General features: G+C 36.0%; 3 protein-coding genes across 3 annotated transcripts; 2 read left to right on the top strand and 1 right to left on the bottom strand.

The window, feature by feature from the left end:
* The first annotated feature begins 208 nt into the window (after positions 1–208).
* On the top strand, positions 209–1,494 carry LOC121994377. The gene has a single exon (XM_042548435.1). The coding sequence runs from the start codon at positions 500–502 to the stop codon at positions 1,226–1,228; it is 729 nt and encodes a 242-aa protein (XP_042404369.1). The 5' UTR covers positions 209–499; the 3' UTR covers positions 1,229–1,494.
* Positions 1,495–1,862: 368 nt separating this feature from the next.
* Positions 1,863–6,289, top strand: LOC121997881 (vacuolar protein sorting-associated protein 2 homolog 1-like). The gene is made up of 5 exons (XM_042552546.1): positions 1,863–2,104; positions 2,308–2,438; positions 3,272–3,376; positions 5,653–5,913; positions 6,022–6,289. Exons 1-5 carry the CDS (start codon positions 2,068–2,070, stop codon positions 6,157–6,159), a joined length of 672 nt encoding a protein of 223 aa, XP_042408480.1. The 5' UTR covers positions 1,863–2,067; the 3' UTR covers positions 6,160–6,289.
* Positions 6,290–9,649: 3,360 nt separating this feature from the next.
* On the bottom strand, positions 9,650–14,354 carry LOC121997880 (BTB/POZ domain-containing protein At5g60050-like). The gene is made up of 2 exons (XM_042552545.1): positions 13,630–14,354; positions 9,650–10,670 (listed from the first exon to the last, which is right to left on the bottom strand). The coding sequence occupies exons 1-2, from the start codon at positions 14,200–14,202 to the stop codon at positions 9,702–9,704; spliced, it is 1,542 nt and encodes a 513-aa protein (XP_042408479.1). The 5' UTR covers positions 14,203–14,354; the 3' UTR covers positions 9,650–9,701.
* Between the last annotated feature and the right edge of the window lie 378 nt (positions 14,355–14,732).

Here is a 14,732-nt window from a genome sequence, read left to right as displayed (position 1 = left end):
AAGGCGATTTAACCCATATAAAAACAAGAACACATAAAACCCGAGTTCTTCTAGTCGGCGTACTGCTGGGTTGCAGAAATTTCTGGAGAATTTCACAACTGGGACGGCTACTTAATTACGCGTACGCGGGACGACGTTTGTTCGTTCAGTCAACGGGGTAACGTCATCGAAATTACATAAGCGTGAGCAGCCAACCGTCCAAGGAGTGCGCCCCACGGCGATCTCTTTATATATAGAGAGATCGATGTCCAGCGTCGGAGCATAGTGCTTCAGCGCTAAGAAACCACCGTTATAATTCCTAGATCTCTCTACGTATACCATTTGGATCATCGAAATTACATAAGCGTGAGCAGCCAACCATCCAAGGAGTGCGCCCCACGGCGATCTCTTTATATATAGAGAGATCGATGTCCAGCGTCGGAGCATAGTGCTTCAGCGCTAAGAAATTAAACCACCGTTATAATTCCTAGATCTCTCTACGTATACCATTTGGATCATCATGGCTCGACTGATCTCTGATCACCATCACCACCACGACCTGCTGCTATCGGCCGACGAAATAGAGCCTTTCTGCTGTTACGGGTGCTGGGAGACGGGTCTCGGCGCTCGATACGCCTGCGTCGAGCGGTGCGGCCATGTTCTCCACAAGTACTGCGCAAACCCCAGGGAAATCCTCACGCATCCTTTCTTCCCCGACTGCACCTTCCACTTCCTCGAGGCGAGCAAGCCCAACCGCCGGTGCGACGCCTGCGGCGGGGACGTTAGCGGCTACGTCTACCACTGCTTCGAGCAAGGCTGGGACTTACACCCCTGCTGCGCCTACCTCAAGCATCGCAAGCTAGTCGAAACAGAGGAAGGAGACGGAAGCATGCTGTTGACTCTCCACCGCAGGGAGCGGTCTGAGTGCTTCGTCTGTGGCAAGAAGAGGCTGAACAGGAACGCCAGAAGCTGGACGTACGTGTCGGAGTGCGGGAAGTACCACTTCCATGTGGCCTGCATGAAGAAAGAGGCGATTGAGGCTGCGGACGAGGGCAGAGGGCAGGAGATTGAGAAGCTGGCGAATAAAGTCTCGGTTGCTGGTAGATCAAGAAGCGCAAAGGCAAGTAAATTTGCAAAGATAGCGAAGATCGTGAAGATTGCCATCGGCTTCGTGATGGCCGCCGTCCTCGGAGATCCGAGCACACTTCTCATCTCCGTTATGACCACCCTCTTCAGTAATAATGGATAGTCCGAAGCATACAGCGGGGGAAATCGGCTTCTTTCATTTATTATTCCCCCCTTTTTTTTTCTTGATTAATATGTTTGTTTCAATCATTGCATCTCAGTGTACACGATAGCCAAGTGTTTTTGCATATGTTGTATGTAATTAATTTGCGATGTGAAATCTTTGGAATAGACATTAATTTTAATTGGCGGGAATATACCCGTTGACATGTTATTACCTGACTTCGAAGGAAAGGGTGGATTGCAACTGAAAATTAGTTATATTTTTAATGAAGTTCTCGCACAATTGTGCATGTCAACTAGCGGTGCAAGACTAACGACATAATTACTCATTATCGAAATATTATATAAGAAAAATTAAATATAGATATGGTGGACAAATCTCACTAGTCGTATATATTTAGTAATTTCTACAAATTTAATATATTTAAATCTTTGAAATTTTAAAGAATAACTGTAAAAGTTAACTGAAAATTTAGTTTGGCTATCTTAAAAATAATTTAATACGTAAGAGTTATTTGACTTATATGCAACGCTAAGTCGCTAACCATCCGCCAAGTAAACGCGTACAGGACTTTACTTTTTACGTTTCCGTATGCGCGTTTTAGGTGGAGCAAAAAAAACAGAATGAAGATTATGCTCCTCTCGACGCGTTAAAAGATTATGCTCCTCTCGACTAAAAAAGCTATTGAGAAAAATAAAAGGGATCGACGATCGAGAGCAAGAAGACGATTCAGTCCTTGTCGACCAATTTTCTCTTTCGATTGGGCTCTTCTTCCGCCAGTTTGATCGATCCAATTCGATTCGACATCGGTTGAAGAGATTCAGAGCTAATTCAAAAAAATGAGTTTCATCTTTGGCAAGAAGAAAACCCCAGCTGGTGATTGTTCTGTTCTCTCTCCTCCATTATAGCACACCTTTTACTGGTGGAGTTATTCATTTAATTTTCTTGAATCGTCATTTATCACAATGGAATCTTGTTACGTCTATGATAGTTCAATTACCTATTCTGGTAGTCTGAGTTGATTGCGTTGCTATGCATCTGTAACATTATGTGAAGATTCGTTGCTTCTTTGTAATCAGAGCTGCTGCGGGAGAACAAGAGGATGTTGGATAAATCAATCAGGGATATAGAGAGGGAAAGGCAAGGTCTTCAAGCTCAAGAGAAAAAACTTATTGCTGAAATTAGGAAAACTGTCAAGCAAGGACAAATGGTATAACTTTTTACTGGGTCCTAGGTCTTCTAATGCAACAGATTCAAAATTTAGAGCATAGGATGCCTTTTGATTCTGACAGCTGTCTCATGAGATCATCTCGAGAGTTTTTCCTTTCATTCATCTTAACTTAGCATTGAATTTTAAGTATTTTGTTTTATATTTAAATTATAGATGAAGTTCCTTCCATAAATCGTGATACCAAATGAGTGAAAAATTCAGAAATGGCTCGGAATTTCACAAGATTCAAATGAGTATTTCACATTTCTCTGTTTAACTCTTTTTTTTTTACATGAACCGTGAAGGTAAATAAATAAGCTGGTTGGCTATGTTTGCAGTACCCATTTACTTAACAATCCAATCACTCTGACATCTTTGTTTATCTGGTGTTACATATTTTTGCCATACTAATAGATCTTTAGCTCTTCACTCCTTAGTAATGCATATTTCTCTGGTCCATTGGAACGCAACTTGTCACATTTGCAAAATACCACACAATCACTCCTGGCTGACATGGCATTATTTCAATGTTTTCCTTCAAATTTTCAGTTTGATGTGAAGTGCACAGTTTCCTCCAATATCTATATTGTTTGAAGAAGCACAATAATAGCATGCCTTATTTCATTGCAATTGTAATTTACCTTTAAAATTTATTATTGTCTTAGATTAGTAATATTACATTCTTCAAGTGGTGCATTTCTTTTCCCTCATTTAGGCGGTACTTCTCCACTATGTTGGTTTCAGTTTGTCCAGGTTGACTTTTCTTTTGTTAAGTCCATAAAATAATATGGCGTGCGTTGTTTCTTGCTCATTAGAGGTATACTTTACTGCAGGCAGCTGTAAAAGTCATGGCAAAAGATCTTATCAGAACAAGACATCAGATTACAAAATTTTATGCCCTCAAGTCACAACTACAAGGTGTATCACTTAGGATTCAGGTATTTTAATGGTGATGTTATCTACAAAATGAGAAATGACACATTCATTATTTTGATGACTTTTCTTATTCAGATGCTCTCCACATTGATTGTCTGTCTGATTCACGTGCTTTTGGACCTTGTACTTATTGATAAATTGAATTTATTTCCTGGCCTTATCCTAGTCTATATGGCATAGGTAAATTAAAGTTTGAGCTCATGCTGTTGTTGATTGAAATAAATCGTGTAACAGTATGTTGTCGTTTTGTTCGCTGCTGGTTTTCTTGAGCTTTCTTGAGCTTTATGAACAATTTAAATTTCAGGTTATCATCATCAAGCTGTCATTCTACCACTACTTTGACCTGATTTGTGTGAATTTATGCTTTCATTGAACCCTATGTAAGGGGATTAATATTTTTTCTATGATTGATGGATCTCTGGTATGTATCCAATGATGAACATAGTATGCTGTTTTGATTTAAGACTGAAGCACCCCAAGAATTTTGGACCTTCATGCAGTTGAAGTGGAAATGACAGTAACATACCAGGCAATCAAAATAATAATAATAATACTCTTTGCTATAATTTTTTTCTGGCATCAATGGCATGAGTATGAATTGTTGCATGAACAATGTTGAAAGTATTACCACTTTCTCATCTTATATGTTATCTTCCAAATTTCTTCATCGTCGTCATCGTCATCATCATCATCTTCATCAGAAGTTGTGCTTGTTCTAACTATTTGGGATTGGTCGCATGAAACTTCTCTGCTCATTAAACTTTATACAAGCTTGTATCACTAGTAATGTTTAGAATACGTAGGATAAGTGTCAAAATTGATGGTTGCTCAAGGAATACTTCACTTTCCAAGCAAATGGGATAAATTATCTATATATCATCTTATTTCCATTGATCCTAATGTGTTGAAGTCGACTTGAAGGATTTTAGGTGAACAAATTCTTATATGGCCTAAATGATTAATGCAATACCGTCCGCTCACAATTGCTTATTGATTTGACTATACACTCCTTATCTAATGGTTTAGCATGAGCCCTACATGCTACTCCAACATGTCACCTTTTCTTTCCATTTGAAGCTATGGTTTTGTTGTTGGATGAGGTCGTGGAGGAGGATGTATTGTCCCACAAACCATCCATCAAATCATTGTCAGGACTACCTCCACGATTGTTATTGTCAGATTTCTGTGGAATATCCAACTTTACAAACAACTCAGAAAACTCCTCTGGTTCATCACAATTTATTGTAGCTACCTCCACTTCTCCATTTTTGGTATTGCTTTTGTGCATATCCAAGACTCTTATGTTTACTTGATTTTAAGATTTTGAAAGTTGCTTTTGCGTTGCTGACCCACTGCATAACATGTTTACAGTATGTAGTCAATATTAATAAAATATTAAAAATAATAGTTAATTGATATAAAACATTAAAAATGACTAATATATTTATTTAACAAATTATATTAATTGATATAATTTTTCTTTTTCCATCTTTGTTCTTTTTATCTTCCTTCTAATTGAGTTAACCCTTCTAACCATAGAAGCTATTGGTTCTTTTAAGTGTAGAATTCACTAGACAGCATTTGCTAAATAATTTAAAGAAATGAACAGTTGGCTTGTGCATTGTCTGGTAAGACTGTTCTTAGAAGTGCCAAGGTTTTCAATTCCTCATCTCACTGCATTAAGTTTTCATTCATTGTGTAAAAACTTGCTTTTCTCTAGGTAGTTCATTGTTAAGAAATTCAGCCTAAAAGAAAAATTATATGTCTCCATTCGGATAACAGGGACTTGGGAGAGCATGCAGCAGAGTACATGTGTTTGTTGTTCTTTGATTAACTACAGATATCTTAAGTTGACACAGAAACACAAGGACAAAAAAAAAAGTACAAAAGTTGGGAAATTGTCACTTAATATATGGGAAATTATCAAAGTCAATCCAAGAGCAGAGTCGAAAAACTTGAACTTATATACCAAGGAAAAAGACCAACTGTTAAATTGCTAGGAAGACAATTAAGAAAAGAGTTATTTTTGCCATTAAAAAATTTATGAAAGAGAAATTCGTCATATAGATCTCCAAGAAAATTATATATTTGCATTAGAACTGTATTGTCATGATGAGAAATTTAATTGTCTTCTTACTGATATCATTATTTTGACTGGTTTAATTGTCTTCTTACTGAATATTGTATTTTTTAGTCAATGTTAATTAACTTAGTATGTTTGCAATTTGTTGCCTTCATTATGAGAATTATGATCGCTATCTTAAATAATTGCTTGTAGACACTGAAATCAACCCAAGCAATGGGTGAGGCTATGAAAGGTGTTACAAAGGCCATGGCGCAGATGAATAGGCAGATGAATCTTCCAGCGTTGCAGAAGATAATGCAAGAGTTTGAAATGCAAAATGAGAAGATGGAAATGGTTAGTGAGGTAATGGGTGATGCTATAGATGATGCCTTGGAAGGAGATGCGGAAGAGGAAGAAACAGAAGAATTAGTGAATCAGGTCCTTGATGAAATTGGCATAGACGTTAATGCAGAGGTGAACATTTACATGTTTCTGACCTTGCAGTTTCATCAAAGCTTTGATTTTGCTCGCGGTGTAAGGGCTGGCTAACTGTTCTAACTCTCTTGGCTTCTTTTGTTACAGCTTGTCAAAGCACCATCAACCATCGTGGCCAAACCCGAGGTCGTTAACAAGGTTGCTCAAGTTGAAGCAGTCGGGCTTGGAGATGGTGGAATAGATGATGATCTACAAGCAAGGTTAGATAATTTAAGAAAGATGTAACTGATCATGACGTTTTAAACCACAGAGTGCATAGTTATATAATGTTTTTCTATCATCTGATCATGTAATTATTACCTGCATTTTGAGTATATTTAGATGATCTAATAAATCTTCATTTCGTGTGTTTGAATTTTGTGTGGATACATATCCTTGAAATATTTGTTGCTTGATTTTATATATTTTCTATGGAAGAGTGACAAAGTCCAGACTTTTCTTAAACTTTCTCTTCCATCCGCAATACACTTCTAATCTCATTTTGGCAGCTGTGAATTGCATCATCTTATAGTAAATGAATGAGAGCCTGAGCTTACAGGCTTAAGTCAAGCTATGAGAAGTCTACATCGTATCTGAAAGGATTCAAAGAAATGACAATCTAAAAAGAGGGACAATATTTTCAGCCCCGGCCGTTTAAAACTTTCTGCTAATGCACTACGGATGCGCTAGTATAAATGAATCATGCAATATTAACTAAAACTCTCCGAGCGATCACTAATTAGTGATTAGTTATGAGTGTTCAAAAGTTTAAAATAAATGCCAAATTAGAGCTTACCATGTGTTTATGGACATCAATTGTATAATTAATACAATCAAATCCTATATGTTTTTGTTCCAAGCTGCATGGTATCTATATGTAATAAACAATTAACATTTTGTTTTATAATAAGATAATCTATTATACATATCATTTTCATAAATTATCACTAAATTATAAATGCTAATTATGCATAAAGTATTGAAAATTAACATAGGAAATAATCTTATATCAGAAAAATATCAAAATTAATTATATGATTCTCAATAATAAAATAAAACATTAAATTGAAATTATGAAACCAAAATTAATAAAATAAATATAAATAAGCTTAAAATTAGTATTATTATTTTGACATCGATTTGTTTGATAAAGAATATTGGAGGGATGAGGGCAATTGGTGTTGCCCTCAAGCTTTAGAATTAGGACTCACCATTCCTGCTAAATAGTAGATATTAGATTCAGTAACACGTATATAAATTTATAAAATACCTATTTCATATAGGGAAATTTTAAAATAGAGATACTGATTTTATTCTTATTAATTGACTGATGTTATGAACAGTCGAATGGATTTGGTTCTATATGAAAACGTCACATTTTTAATTAAATAAGTCAAATGAATTTTTAAATCAATAAAACTGATTTAATTTTTATTTTTTTTATTTTTTAAAATCAAAATTAATTTTAAATTAAATCGGTTGATAGACCAAATAATTTCGGATTGATATGAAATTAGTTTCTATGTGTTCGGCTATCTCTCTTGATTATATCCATTTCCTCAAATATCAATTTTATGTTTTGTACACCAACCAATTTTACCTAAAATCAGATGATGTACCAAATGATCTCAGATTAATTAGGAGAGATAGACGAACATATAAAAACTTATTTTATATCAATCTGAGGTCACTTGGTCCATCAGTCGATTTTGCCCAAAACGAGCTGATGGACCAAATGACCTCAGATTGACATGAAACAAGTTTTTATATGTTCGTCAACCTCTCCTGATTATATCCATGTCCTCAAATTTCAATTTAATCCAATATATTGAGAGCAGTTATTTGTTGAACACAAATATATTTGAAAATTCAATTCGTGTTAAAAAAATCATTGTTCTCAATAGATTGTGCCTTGAAATTTGAGGGCATGAATATAATCAGGAGAACTAGTCGAATATATAGGATCTAGTTTCATGTCAATCATAGGTTATTTGATCCATCGGTCGATTTTAAACACGAATTAATTTTTTTAAATAATTTTTATTTTAAAAAATTATTGCTCTCAATATATTGGGACATGTATATGTTGAGGTTGCAAGGTTGCAAACATGGAAAGATCATGAGTTTATAAGAGAAAAGATATCTCCATTGGCATGAGGCCTTTTGGGGAGAGCCCAAGAGCAAAACCATGAGGGCTTAGGCCCAAAGTGAACAATATCATGCCATTATGGAGATATCTAAATTCTTTTCGATCCTACAGTATATAATCAGGATAGTAGAACATGTAGAATCTAGTTTCATGTCAATCCGAGGTCATTTGGTCCATTAGTCGATTTTGCCCAAAACTGGTTGATGGACCAAATGATCTCGGATTGATATGAAACATGTTCTTATATGTTCGTCTACCTCTTCTGATTATATTCATGCCCTCAAACTTCAATTTAACCCAATATATTGAAAGTAATAATTTTTTGAACATAAATATATTTGAAAACTTTAATTCGTGTTAAAAAAATATTGTTTTCAATATATTGGGTTGACATGAAATGACCTTGGATTGACATGAAACAAATTATTTTTATATGTTCGTCTACCTCTCCTGATTATATCCATGCCCTCAAACTTTAATTTGACCCAATATATTGAGAACAATATTTTTTTGAACATAAATTAATTTTTTCAAACATATTCGTGTTCAAAAAATCATTGCTCTCAATATATTGGGTCAAATTTAAGTGTAAGGACATGGATATAATTAGGAGAGCTAGACGAACAAATAAAGAATATGTTTCAGTCCGTCAACCAGTTTTGGACAAAATCGACTAATGTACCAAACGTCAAATTGACATTTGAGGACATAAATATAATCAAGAGAGATAAACGAATACATAAGAACTATGTTTTATATCAATCTGAGATCATTTGGTCTATTAATCGATTTAATCTAAAATTAATTTTGATTTAAAAATAACAAAAAAAAAATTAATTCTACTTATTTCAAAATTCATTAGACGGATTTAATTAAAAATTTGACGTTTCAATAATCGATTAAAAATTTAAAAACCAAATTAATTTAAGTATTCCATAACACGATAAAATCATAAATAAATACGTAATTTAATTATTTTGAAACATAAATGAGCTTTTTTTATAGATTTATGTACGTGGTCCAATAAAAAAAACTGTATTAGATTAGAGATCGTAGGAAGGCAGGTAATAAATATTAAAAAGGCACCGGAGCAGTTAAGTTCCGTGCACTGTGGCTGCTGCAAGCTGCTGTTATTGCTGCGTCTCTTTATTATTTGTCCCTACCCACAATAATTCATACTCACATTTAATTTTGTTTTAATTCAATATTATATATACGTTGGAAGTCAATAAATGATAGGTTGAAATAAAAAAGGGAAAATTTGTTTCACGAACACCACCCCATGACCATGCGGGCGACTATCATGTTATCCGAGTTACATCTATATTAAAAATAAACAAACCATTTCAAGTAGAAATTCCTTGTAAACATTTCAAAGGCACGGACATTGCAAATTGAAGATTCAGTCTAGTTGACAAAGAAAAGGGAATTCCTCACTAATTATTTGTCTTTCGTTCTGAGTTAACCCAGCTGAGTGAAACCATGCTTTTCCATTCTATATATGTTTCTATGAGTGGTCGTGTATGAGAAATCATAAAGGTGAAAGAATGACTGACGAGAGAAAAATGGAAGACAATTCTATGTGCACGACTAGAACAATGAATATCTACATTCAATAGGGCAAACTCATAACAGACCTTCATGTATGATCATCAGAGACAACATTCTGCAACTGCGAGTTATTTGGATCACCTGTGTATTGTCGCACAAAGGCTCTCCTCCACCAAACCTCAAAGGCCCTCTGCATGTTGGGGCAATTGTCACCATTACTCAAAAAACAATCAGACCATCTTAATAAGATTGATTGTTGTTCCACCATGGGCAATGTTAAGATTGTGGCACATAGTCCATCTTCTACCATCTTTTTATCAAACTCCCTACAAGCTCTTTTCATCCAACCAAAATCATCATATAGAGCTTCCAGCCATGTCCTCAAAAGAGATATTTTTGCATCTTTAGATACCAAAATCTGTCCTCTTCCTAATGCAACAAACAGTTGAGCAGTGATCCTGCTGATCTCAAATCTGTACATGCATGGTATCTTGGAATGGCACGTAGAAAGCTCTCTTTGGTCTCCCCAGAGAACCACAAATTCATCTGCGATTCTCTTGTTTATTAGGATGTCAACAAGCCACTGCACATTGTCAGCTTCTCGAGCAACCTCGTTCATCAAGGAAGCTCGATCACCCAGACATTCAACGTTTGCAGCCTCGGAAAACAACTGCATAAGATGATCAAGGCATTTATGGCACAAGTAGTACAGGGATTCCTTGGAGACATCAAGCTTGTTATATTGTGCATTGCTGTGGTTTACATCCTCCTTAAGCAAGCTAGAAATTAAGGTTTTCATATCTCGTCGAGCTTTCTTATCCTTGGATTGTAGAATGCCATCAAATATCCCTAAAAATATGGAATCAGCGTTTGCAAAACTAGATGGTTCAACTGAGACTCTCTGAAGGATTTCTCTGACTGGCTCACTTAACTGCTGAATGTGTAGCTTGCCAATAATAGATGTTACCTTCTCTTCCTCATACTCAGACCAAGGAATGGCTTCCAAATAGTCAAGACAGGCAGAAATTCCCTCGTCAAATTTTATATCCACAGATACCTGCAACAAATTCCGGCATTTTTTCCTTCTGTTATGTAAGTTTTATACTTGTTGCAAAAAAATCTACTTCTTCTATTACAGTCAAACATCAGAAATCAAATTTGATACAATCTGAGAGGAGAGAAAAACAGAAGTAAATATATGTTTTAGATTTTATCATTCCAAAATAGAACCAGATCTCCAAATACTAGAGTTGTATTTCTGCATTGCTTTTTATGCCCAACATCTTAAAATGTAAATTTCAGAAACTTTTGGAGTTTTTAAAACAAAAAAAAACTCTGCAAATGATAACAAAGGCGCAGAGAAGAAGGCTAACATAGAACTTTAGTCCTGCATCTATCTTTTGGAAGGAGATGAAGACATTTATATATTTCTACATCTACAAAGAAATGTCTTATAAAGTGGAACTCTGGTGAAGCCACATGTGAAACTATGTTGGTAATCTGCAAAGTTCATGGGTTAACTCATCTAAACCTATTGGAGCATTGCACTGCAGTTTGAGGATTTCTGTGTTATCACTTTCTTGAAAGGATTTTGAAGGATAAAACATAAGAAAAAAAAAAAATCAAGGACTCGAGTGATATCCTATGCATTGAAGAGGATGGATAATCCCACCAAAGAAGATCCTAATACTAAAAAGAAAGGGACAACAAGGTGCTGATGTTTGAAAACAGCAAGGTATTAAGCCTAATGGTTGAATAGAAAAATTATTGGATCAAAGGATGTGACTTTGATAAGATAGGATTTACCTCTATAGCAAGGGACAAGTTCACACAGCTGGAATCTAGCTTGATGACAAAAGTAACAGATGGAATCTAGAAACTTGGAAGAAATTTCAAAAAAAAAAAAAACAAAACATAGGAATAATCAACTGGGACTACCTAACGTATCCAGTACAGACAGTAAATGCTTTTGGTGGGAAAAAACAATGAAAAAATTGCTTCATAAATTTCAATTGCTATGGTCATAGAATTCAATCCCATCACTTTTAAGGAGGTTATGTCATCTCATAATGTTCTTCTTTAAAAAGAAGCTATTAACAATGAAGGAATGTTTTGAATAGCAAAATTTGAGTTACTGTCACAGTGTAAGCCAATTGTTTACAAGTGGCTATTCACATGGAAAAGATCATGAACGATAGTATTGAAAAATACAGAGATAGATTGGTAACTAATGGGTAAACTAAAAAGAAAGAATGACCTTTAATATTTGTTCTCTATTAGCTAGAATCATTTCTATTAGATTGTTCTTAGCATTGGCTTTCTACAAAGCTTCAAATTCATCAAATATAAAAAAAATGCATTCCTAAATAATCATTTAAACATAATATTTACATGGATCAACTAGAGGATGTTACAGCGTAAGCATGTATAAAAATTGTGCCAGAGTTTAGGTCTTCGACGGGAACAAAACAGTTTTGATATTGTAACCTGTTGTGTCAATACAATCTCAACACTTATGTAGAAATAGGTTACAAATTATTCCATTGATACACTACTTCAATTGAAATTTGAAAATAACAAATTACATGTATTACAAGAATCACCACCTCAAAGTTATAACCATCAAGTGTTTACATTATATGTCTCATATCATTTTCTAGTTTTGATAAACAAAATACAAAATAATATACTTTTTCTTTCTACTTGATTTTTTTTTTCTTTTTGAAAAGAAACCTTTTCTAACTATTTCTATTTGTTTTCTTTGTAGTGAGTAAGAACATTCCAACTAACTGGAGGGGGAAAAACTCCATATATGAGATGTATATTCTACATTAGAAAAGCAGGCCTCAAATCTTTATTCATTTAAATTAATGTTTGTAATAGCAACAACATTTCCTTCGTTAGTCAAGGTTCACTGGACAAACAAGTTTTTTTTTACCTTTCCTACCAAAATCCTTAATCTAATGCCTTGACCGACTGACTATTCACTCATATCTCACATTTGCCTTTCAGTTTTTCCAGCTTACTTCTCAATGCTTGTTTGTCATCACTGACTAGCCAATGTTTCACTTAGCAACCCTCTTGGTACCTCTCTGACCCAACCATTTTATATTAAGTATTGGCAGCTAATGATGACAGTTTCAAATGGTAATCACACATTATTTAGCAACTATGACTATAGTGCATCCCAGTTTACACATTTCATCACCATTTAAATTGCAAGAAGTAAAAATGAATCAAAATGAGTTGCTTCATGTCGTTAGTTTAATGGAAAGTCGAAGCCATGACCCTAAATTCTGAATTTCATATGCAGGACTAACCTCTCTAAGACCATACATCTATGAAATTCAACACAACCATCCTTGCCAAGACAAAACAATTTAGGAATCCCATCCAGGACTATTGACCCTAGTCAACTTACCCGTTATCAAGGTTATCATAGAAGTATAAATGGATAAACCTACTAGCTATTGTGAAAACCCAGGTAATGTGGAGTAAAACAATGACATGCTACTCAACCCTCAATCATGTTGCTATACAACAGAGTTCCAGATGAATCTGTAAGTGAGCACAGAGCGACAGACATGGTGGTGGGATAAAAACCTGAATAGGTACTACTTGGCTCACAAATAGTACTTTCAACAAAAGACAAATGCCAAATTGCACCATGAAGAATAATATATTGAACGTCACATTATGGAATTGTGATTTTATTTTACTGGAAAACGACACATTTTGTTCATCTACATCAACCAAGATGGAGACTTAACAGAAGGGCTGGAGAAAAGAAGGAATCCTTGGCTCCTTGCATTTAGTTTAAGCTAATATAACAATTTCCAATTCATTAGGTTTTGTTTTCTTAAATTTCAAAAGGTCTGATATCGTTTAGAAAGCTGGTTGATCGCAAACTAAAAAAGAAAAAGAGGGCACCGGCTTGAATTCTTACAAGTTAATCTCAATCTAATAAGCTACAGATTTACAATAACAGAGCATAAAATTAAGTTTCCCAAACTTACCTGGAGCAAGCCAAGAACCTTTTCGACATCCTCTCCGGCCAGCATCCGCCTCAGATCGTCGGAGTACATGAGCCCCACCGCCTCCACGTAGACTTCCGCATCGTCGCACTCACAGATCTCCACGACGACCGGTCGGCTACTCGTTCTGCCACATATCCCTGCTAGCTTCTCCGCAAAGAAACGGCTGCGGGCCGTCAACACCCGCCGGTGCGCAGCCATTCGGATTCGCATCCCGTTGCTGGAGCTTACCGAGAGCTTCAAGTCGCTGGGGCCCTTACTAGCGAGGACCGCCGCTATCCTCTCTTGCAGGTCGTGTTGCTGCGTCCGCATAGGGGGCCGGAGCGGGGCGCCCTCCTGGGCCATCATCTCGAAGAGTGTGGTGGTCCTTGGGGCCGGAAACGAAGGACGTAGGGGAGAGGGGAAGGCAGATGCCTCGGAGGATCCAGAAGCAGTTGCCGGAAGTTTCGGCGGAGGAGAGGAGGCCGGGGACAGGCGAGGCGAGGAGATGAAACCTTGGCGGATCATGGCGGAGACCTCGCCGGACTTCAACAAGTTCTCCGCGACCACCGCCATCTGGAGAGAAGTGAGGTGCCGGTATCGGACGCTCCGCCTCCACCGGCCCAAAATAACTGAGGTCTGAGGATAAAGCGGACGATTCCTTGAAGCTTCTAACGAGACTGATGTTCGAGATCACCGACGAATTAACATTCTCCGGGAGGTAATATATTTTTTATATTTATCTATGTATTTATTTATTATTATTATTTTGCGTAATGAATGCGTAGCGGCGACAGCGAGGTGAGTTACGCCTCGGTGGAACAGCCACAAATCAAATTTTTGAGTACGAAGATGCTGTCCGGTGTTCGATTGTTGGAAGGTTAAAAAGGTCGTATTAAAAGGGTAAAAATTAAAAAGGATTTTTTAATCATTAAAGACGATTTATTATTAAAAAGATGGACTCTGACAGTATTTATTTATAGGAGGCCTGGTCGAGTAAAAGTATAAACTTATTCAGAGCATAGAATATATGTATGGCATTGGAACTTTCGACAAGGTTAGACTAATTTTTTTTATCCATCCTTAAAGAATGCCCACATTTTTTT

This window comes from Zingiber officinale, chromosome 6A (genome assembly GCF_018446385.1).
Source record: "Zingiber officinale cultivar Zhangliang chromosome 6A, Zo_v1.1, whole genome shotgun sequence".
NCBI classification, from domain to species: Eukaryota; Viridiplantae; Streptophyta; class Magnoliopsida; order Zingiberales; family Zingiberaceae; genus Zingiber; species Zingiber officinale.
Note: the sequence above shows the minus strand (reverse complement) of the source record. Positions and strands in the feature narration are given on the sequence as shown.

Coding starts and splice junctions, on each gene's coding strand:
- LOC121994377 (XM_042548435.1), top strand. CDS start 500: ATGGCTCGACTGATCTCTGATCACCATCACCACCACGACCTGCTGCTA.
- LOC121997881 (XM_042552546.1), top strand. CDS start 2,068: ATGAGTTTCATCTTTGGCAAGAAGAAAACCCCAGCTG. Junction 2,439..3,271: donor CTGTCAAGCAAGGACAAATG/GTATAACTTTTT, acceptor ACTTTACTGCAG/GCAGCTGTAAAAGTCATGGC. Junction 3,377..5,652: donor GTGTATCACTTAGGATTCAG/GTATTTTAATGG, acceptor AATTGCTTGTAG/ACACTGAAATCAACCCAAGC.
- LOC121997880 (XM_042552545.1), bottom strand. CDS start 14,202: ATGGCGGTGGTCGCGGAGAACTTGTTGAAGTCCGGCGAGGTCTCCGCC. Junction 10,671..13,629: donor AGGTTCTTGGCTTGCTCCAG/GTAAGTTTGGGA, acceptor AATTTGTTGCAG/GTATCTGTGGATATAAAATT.